The following is an 8,188-nucleotide window of genomic DNA, read 5'->3' as shown; positions in this document are numbered from 1 at the left end:
ATGAAACACACTCTTCTTGTAAATTATTTTAAATTTGAGCCTGGAATGTATAGAGAAATAAAAATTTTCTACTAAGCACACAAAGAACAGAGCCACTAAAAACATGGACACCATCTCTGCTGCCTCTTGTGATGTCTAACCCCAAGTTCCTTCTGTTTTCTATTACAGGGTCAAGTCTTTAATTTATAGGTCTTGTTTTATTGAGAGATAATTGGCATATAACACTGTATAAGTTTAAGGTGTATGACATGTTGATTTGATGCACTTATATATTGTATATTGCCACTGTAGTGTTAGCTAACATCTCCATCATGCCACATTATAATTTCTTTCTTGTTATGAGAACACTTAAGACCTTATAACTTTCAAGTACACAATAGTATTGTTAGCTATAATCACAATGCTGTGCATTATATCCCTACAATTTATTTATCTTCTAACTGAAAGTTTATACCCCTTTACCAACATCTCCTCAATTCCTCCATCCATCCCACCCCCATTCTACTCTCTGTTGCTATGATTTGGCTTTTTAGATTCCACATATAAGTGAGATCATATAGTGTTTGTCTTCCTCTGTCTGATTTATTCCACTTAGTATAACACCCTCAAGGTCCATTCATGTTGTTGCAAATGTTGAAACTCAAAATCTTGTATATAGCTTCACAGAAAGAAACAATTAAATTGTTAGTATCACTGGGTTTTTGGTTCTTCAGTAACTCAATTACATCTATAATTAAAGTGGGATTTCATTAAAGAGAAATGTTTTTGATGACTTCACTCTGTCACAAGAATCTCCTCCAATACATTATGCCGGGATTGACTAGCAGACCCTTAGCGACGGATGAATGGATTACTCTGACATGTTTCTGTGAAAGAGAGGGCTAAGGGACTGCTTGGTTACAGGAACCAAGCAGCCCCATTTGCCTGCCTCCTTAGGCTTTTATTGTAACAACAGCTTGAACTAAAATTAACTATTAGATACTATCAGCAGGGTAATCATCCTTGAGAAAACACATGCATCTGTAGTGTCCTTTAAGCAAGGACGTGTCTAAGTAAACACCCAAGGGCTCAAACTTGTTTGGAAAAGTCAAGGCAGTGTCTGCTGCCTTTCAGCAAAATTCCCTTAGAGGCCCCCGAACTTTTGAGGATTCCTTCTTACATACTTTCCAAACAAATCCTGTGCTCCCCCACAACATTAGTTTTCTTTTTGCCAAGAAATGTGTGTCCTTACCTCCTGGGTTTGCCGTTAATAGACTGGGTTTCTATTCTAGCTCTGCCTCGTTCTATCTGTGAGAGTCCATTACACTTTCTAGCCCGAGTCCTCTAAATTATGAAATGGAAATAATAACTTCAGCCAGAAAGAGTGTTGTGCATAGTGGGAATGTCATTAATGTTGATTCCTTCTTTCACATGGTTATCAGACCATGTTCAATATGAGGAATTTTAAATTCTTTGCTAAATTGTGGAATAATAAGTGAACTACTAGGCTTGAACTTTTCATATGGCCTGGTTCACAGTAAAACAATCTACTAGGGCAGTGGTTCTCAACCTTCCTAATGCCGCGATCCTTTAATACAGTTCCTCATGTTGTGGTGACCCCCAACCATAAAATTATTTTTGTTGCTACTTCATAACTGTAATTCTGCTATTGTTATGAATCATAATGTAAACATCTGATATGCAGGATGTATTTTCATTGTTACAAATTGAACATAATTAAAGCATAGTGATTAATCACAAAAACAATATGTAATTATGTATGTGTTTTCCGATGGTCTTAGGCGATCCCTGTGAAAGGGTCGTTCGACCCCTAAAGGGGTCATGACCCACAGGTTGAGAACCGCTGTACTAGGGGAAGAATAAAGAAGGATAGGACAATCAAAATAAAATCGATCCAAATCAGCGGTAGCTGCAATTTGCTGATCTTGTTCAGTAAAGAACATAGAAAAGAGGTCTCGAATGTGACCATTAGAAGTATTTGATGCTGTGTGAAGGAATAATTTTTCTATTTCACTGTTATTACTAAATCATCACTGCCTTATGTTTAACCCATACTGTATAAATCATCTAATGAGGATTCATTTCTTTGTTTTATCGGTTATGAGATACAGATATTGACACCAAGAAATATGAGATAATTACCTAGTAATAGGCAGTTTTACAGACCCATTGAACCAAAATCTGATTAGGGGACTAAAAAAGTGCATGTTAAAGAAGCACCACACATGCTTTTTATTTTTTTTTTATGGTACCAACGGCCTTGGTCTTTATTGGTTGCAACGAACGTGGAAAAGGAGGGGATACGACAGCTCCGGATCCTGTGGCGGCTTCAGACTCCATAGCCAACCTGGACCACACATGATTCTTATGCACACAAGTAGGTTAGTTCCACTAGCATGAAGGCTTTTAGTAATTGCTGTATGTTGAACCCTTCTAGATCTTAAGGAGTATTCTGGTGGTTGAAAAGTTTGCTTTGATATCAGTGGAAAAGTAACATTACGTCATTATCTGTGGCTTGAAGTAAAATCATGACATTGCCTATTGAGAAAATCAAAAGCCTTCTGCTGACTGTTCCGGAAAGCTCAGAGAAAACTGGAGTTGCCAAGTAGGGTATGACAAAAGCTGCTTTGGTTCTTCAATAGCTCAACTACATGTGTAATTAAAGTGGGATTTCATTATGAAAGAAGGTGAGGTGAAGTGAAATGGAAACTACTATTAAAAGATTAAAAGCAACCAATTCCAATTTTTATATTTTTATTCCTGAATCAGAGGGAAGCACTTCAGTTTTTAACTTAATAATTTGTGTTCTATGCCCAACTGACTACAGAAAGGAGACAAAAGAACACCTATTCCTTGTGGCCATGCCTTAAAGGACACATGAGACTATTTCAGGTCTCCGCAGCTTCATCCAACACTATCTCCCCCTACCAGCGCTTCCTTCCCCTAACTGCTTTGGGGCTTGCTGAGTGATTCTTGCCATGTGATGGGTCCACAAGAACCTGTCAATTTCCTAATAACTGAGAACTGGACACTGCCCCATTAAAAGGCATGAATTGCTACAGAGATCCTGAAAAATATCAACAAAAGCCACAGAGAGGCCCAAATGCTGGTCTCAAATACCAATCTTGTGGGCAGCATTTCCTATTGCATATCTTTGAACAACAATAACAATAAAATAGAATATCCCGTTGTTGGGTGCGAGCTCCTCAGCCAGAGATGTGACCCTCCTCCATGAGGAAATCAGAAGAACATGCGTGTACAAGCAGGCTAATGGTACATGTTTTATTCCACACAACAGCAGCCATAGCAGGCTGGTCAGCGACAGCTTATATACTTGCTCAACCAAGCTCAAACAAAGAGGCACTTTGCCATCAGTATTTTGCTACAGAAAGGCATATCTGCGCAGTGTAAGGCTTGTGGCGACCTTGCACCTGCATAATAGTATCTTAGCCTTGAGCACCCCGATTAGGCTCATGCTTAGAGTGGCCTTGAACATTTGGTGTATTCTAGACAGAGCCCCACACTCCACCCTTTACACCAGATGGTTTATATGGGGTGCTCTTGCCCATATTCTAGAACCTTGGGCACAGAGACCAACCACAACAGTAATACCAACTACAACATGATATGAGCAGTACTCCAGCTCCAATAGAACCAAATGCCCAGGGCCATGCTCCTGACCACCAAACTGTGAGGGGGTAATGAGACAGGGCTTGTACTTCCCTATCTATCTCTTCTAGGGAACCGGTTACATTCCCTTGATTATCAGGCATATATGTACAGCATTCTGCAGCAGTTAAAAAATCTAGTGCCATTCTCTTCTGCAGTACCACCTTTTGCATCCGTGTCATTTCACCCATCATTAAAGTAAGGGCTTGCTGGGTCTGATTCAAGGCTTTAGCTGTATGCTCCACTAAAGCTGTTCCTTCTAACTCTACCTTAATTGTTCCTGCTGCAGGGAGGAATACAGCTAAGGGGTAAAACCACCAGGGAGTCCGTTTAACAGGATGCCACCGGTGGCATACTGAGTCCCAGTTATGGGGAATTTCTCCTAAAGTCTTGAGAATTCGCCCAAGGATGTAGGGCCTTCCCCAGGTGCATCGACCCGACCAATTCGCTGGGAGGTAGGGCCAGCCATACCTTCCACACACCCATAAGAATCCTGGCATCATCCTATCTGCAGGTTTTGTGCCGGTATAACGCTTTCCATTCCGGCACTTCTGGGCCTCAGCATTGATGGTTATGTTACGACATAAGTTTGAAGGCAGCCAGCCAACAACGTGATTCTTACTGCTTCGCTGCTGCTCCACATACCTGTCTGTAGGCTCTCTGAATTCTACTTGCTCTCCTATCAGCCACCCCCAACCGTTCCACACGGCATAACCAATAAAGGGGTGGGCATTGCCATAGTCCCGCTGGATTAAAGTCTCGATGGCTTGACACACAGAGTCCCAGGAGGCGTTGCCGAAGTCTTGGTCAGCTAGCCACATCCAATTGGCAGTGGTGGCCGGGTGGATGCACGATGGAAATCCGCCGGCCTGTCCCGGGGGAATCTCTGTGCACACCCAACAATGGGAGACATTGTGTACTCGAGCATAGGTGTGTGTCCACGACACTACGCTGTTAGCCAAGCTCACCCTGGTCGAAGAGACAAAAGAGAAACTGAGACCATCATAGGGAGATCACGGCTTTCCGGCATGATGCCAGCAACTGTGTCTCCCCAGCACTGTGGCTGGAATCGGAGGATGACCTGGCCGGTGATACCAAACAGGATCTCCCCTTTCACAAGGGAAGCAATGGGAAATCTGCCACTGGCCAGAGGGCAATAGCATTAGCTCCCTTTAACAATGTTCCCTTCCTGTGTTTACCAGTTTTGACTTGCCCAGTTACAGGCCAGGGCTGGATTAAGGGGTGCAAATGTAACTTGTAGTCATACCTGCTTCCCCAAGGGGATAGGAGGGCTACCCAGGGCCCTTCCCCAGTAACAGTCCATGGCCAGGTCCACACTGCCTCCTCCCCCTCTGCCAAGGGGGCAGGTGTAGGCGGCGGCAAAGTTCCAGATGGATGTACCTTGAGGTGTAACAGTTCATCAGTTGTTTTCGCCCGCATGTGCAGCGTCTGAGGATACCTCTGCATCATTAACGCTAATGGGGAGGCAGCCATCTTCCTGGATGCTCATTCAGCAATCCGATGGCCGTATCCAATCGTCTAGCCCCGTGGTCGGCAAACTCATTAGTCAACAGAGCCAAATATCAACAGTACGACGATTGAAATTTCTTTTGAGAGCCAAATTTTTTAAACTTAAACTATATAGGTAGGTACATTGTTATTAACTTAATTAGGGTACTCCTAAGGCTTAGGAAGAGCCACACTGAAGGGGCCAAAGAGCCGAATGTGGCTCGCGAGCCCCAGTTTGCCGACCACGGGTCTAGCCTAACCTTTTAAGCTAGGTGGGTCCACCCCTAGATGGAGCTTGTCTTTTAACAGGCCTTTATACCATTCAATCATCCCAGCAGCTTGGGGATGATATGGAACGTGAAACTGCCAAGCTATGTCCTGGGCCTTGGTCCAGCTCTGTACCTCTTTCCCTGTGAAATGGGTTTCATTATCACTTGCTACGCCTAGGTGGCCCATAGGTGGCTTCCAAGTGTTCCAAGCCTTGGACAACTGTCCGTTGGGTGGCCTCCTTTGCAGGCTAAGTGAAGAGGAGGCTGGTGGCAGTGTCCACAGCCGTCAGGGAAAACTTAAAAGCCTGGTCTGGAGGAAGAAGCCCAACGAAATCCACCTGCCAATGTTGCACGGGGGCCCCTCCTCTGAGGACATGGCCCTCCTTCCCCTGGAGGCCATATCGACGGGGCGGGGGGGGGGGGCGCGGAGGGGGGCAGGGTGCCTGAGCATAGCGGGGACAGCCTCGTACTGCAGCCAGGGCTTCTCCCGTGGATAGGACCAGGCCCCACCGCTTAGCTACTTGCACCATTGTTTGTGGTCCCACGGGCCACAATTTCCGATGGAGCCACCAAGGCCGATCTTCAGGGGAAGGTACTACCTCCCAGACCCTTGCCAAGGCATCTGCTTCATCATTCCCAGGGGCTAGCAGTGGTCCATGGCCACTCAAATGGTATATTGTTGCTTCTTTGGAAGTTCCTACTTTCCATATGTCCTTCCACATTTCCTGTCCCTACACAGGACTATGTCCTACCAGCCACTGCTGCTTGTGTCATTGCAGCAACCATAAAGCTAAGCCTTTAAAGTCAGCCCAGCTGAATGTCTCAATTGCCAAAGTGCCAGGCTCTTTTGTCAAAACCATCCAGACTGCTCTTAGGTCAGTCCATTGGCTACTTTGCCTAGTACCAGAATCAAACCACAGTTTGTCTATATCCAAACGGACAGCCAGTGCCGTCCATGTAGCAGGGTTCCCCTACTTGACCTGTCCGTGTACCGCATGGTCTCCAGGAGGGGGGGAGGCACGCCCTCTCAGAATGGACTAGGGCAGGGGTGGGCAACCCCTGGCACACGTGCCAAATATGGCACGCCAGTAACTTTTGCTGGCACGCGAAACCCTCTCTTATAATCTTCCATTTACAATTGTGAATCTTTGTTCTCAGTGATGAATTTTGTTAAGTCTCATAATAGGAGTAGCCTGACAGATGAAAGTAGTAGCTCGTGCATATCTCTGAAGGTCACAAAATATAAACCTGATGTAAAATCTCTGTCATCAGTGATGCAGCAGCAAAAGTCCCACTGATAATATCAAACGGACTCATAAAGTTTTCTGTTGGACTATCAGTGTACATGTATACATTAAAAAATAAATGTATTTTTCATCATCATATACTGTGTTTTTGTCACTCGAATGAATTTTATTAAGACAGTGATGGCGAACCTATGACACACGTGTCAGAGGTGACACGCGAACTCATTTTTTTGGTTGATTTTTCTTTGTTAAATGGCATTTAAATATATAAAATAAATATCAAAAATATAAGTCTTTTTTTTACTATGGTTGCAAATATCAAAAAATTTCTATATGTGACACGGCACCAGAGTTAGGTTAGGGTTTTTCAAAATGCTGACACTCCGAGCTCAAAAGGTTCGCCATCACTGCCTTAAGAGATATCAAGTAGGCATAACATGTTCTCAAAAAATTAGGGTTGGCACGCAGAAGAATTTTGAGTCAGAGATTTTGCTGGTTTTGGCACACACTCACAAAAAGGTTGCCCACCCCTGGACTAGTAACTCTTCCAGAAGAGTTTCATCCCCTGACAGGATCTCACATGTCATAGGACCCAACAGGGTCTGCAATTCCTGTGACAGAGGACTGGTACTCACTACTGACCTTTGTCCCAAATAGGCCCCCCACTTTGCTAAAGTTGGGGTTTGTGCCACCCCCGACTTGGGCCTGGTCACTCAGGACCTAAGCCAATGGCTGGCTAGAGGATAGGCAGTCTTCACGAGCACCTTACTTTGTGCTGTGATTGCCTCACAGGCCTGCAAGGCCGCATAAGTGGCTGTCAACTGCTTCTCAGTGAGGGAGTACCGACTCAGCCCCCGTCCATAGCTGAGACCGGCACCCAATGGGCACTCTTCTCTGCCCATGCTGTTGCCCCAATGGTTGTGTTGGGACTACAGCCTGTAAGGTCTGGGCTTGGGCCATTACTCTCTTGGCAGCGAGAAAGGCCTCCTCAACCTCGAGTCCAGTTCCATGCCGCTCCCTTCCGGGACAACTGGTACAAGGGCTGCAACAATTGGGCCAGGTGGGGAATGAATACTCTCCAATACTCCCAAAGACTAGTAGGTCTGTAACTGTCTCACTGTAGTAGGACAGGGGAAAGCCTGCACTTTGTCAATGACTGCTTTGGGCACCACCTGGGTCTTACCCGACCAGACAAATCCCAAGAATTTGACAGACAAGCCAGGTCCCTGAGCCTTGCAGTCGTTCACTGCCCATCTCCAGGAGCCCGATGCCTGCCGCAGGCTACTGGCAGCTGTGTTCAGATCTGCAAGAGAATCAGAGGTTAGCATGATATTAGCAATATAATGAAACATTGTCACTGTGGGAGGCTTGCCTCAGGTCGCTAAATCTTGGGCCACCAGGCCATGACAGATGGTAGAACTGTGCACAAATCCTTGAGGGAGAACAACAAAAGTCCACTGTTGGCCTCCCCACGCAAAGGCAAACTGCTCCTGG

General features: G+C 45.2%; 1 protein-coding gene across 1 annotated transcript; it reads right to left on the bottom strand.

Moving 5' to 3' along the window:
* Positions 1-605: 605 nt before the first annotated feature.
* On the bottom strand, positions 606-7,943 carry LOC111826721 (endogenous retrovirus group PABLB member 1 Env polyprotein). Its single transcript, XM_023756803.1, has 3 exons — positions 7,878-7,943; positions 3,782-4,638; positions 606-727 (listed from the first exon to the last, which is right to left on the bottom strand). Exons 2-3 carry the CDS (start codon positions 4,488-4,490, stop codon positions 606-608), a joined length of 831 nt encoding a protein of 276 aa, XP_023612571.1. The 5' UTR covers positions 4,491-4,638; positions 7,878-7,943.
* Positions 7,944-8,188: the final 245 nt, after the last annotated feature.

This window comes from Myotis lucifugus, unplaced genomic scaffold (genome assembly GCF_000147115.1).
Source record: "Myotis lucifugus unplaced genomic scaffold, Myoluc2.0 scaffold_0, whole genome shotgun sequence".
Classification (NCBI taxonomy): domain Eukaryota; kingdom Metazoa; phylum Chordata; class Mammalia; order Chiroptera; family Vespertilionidae; genus Myotis; species Myotis lucifugus.
The sequence above is the reverse complement of the archived record's forward strand: the minus strand, read 5'-3'. Positions and strand labels throughout refer to the sequence as shown.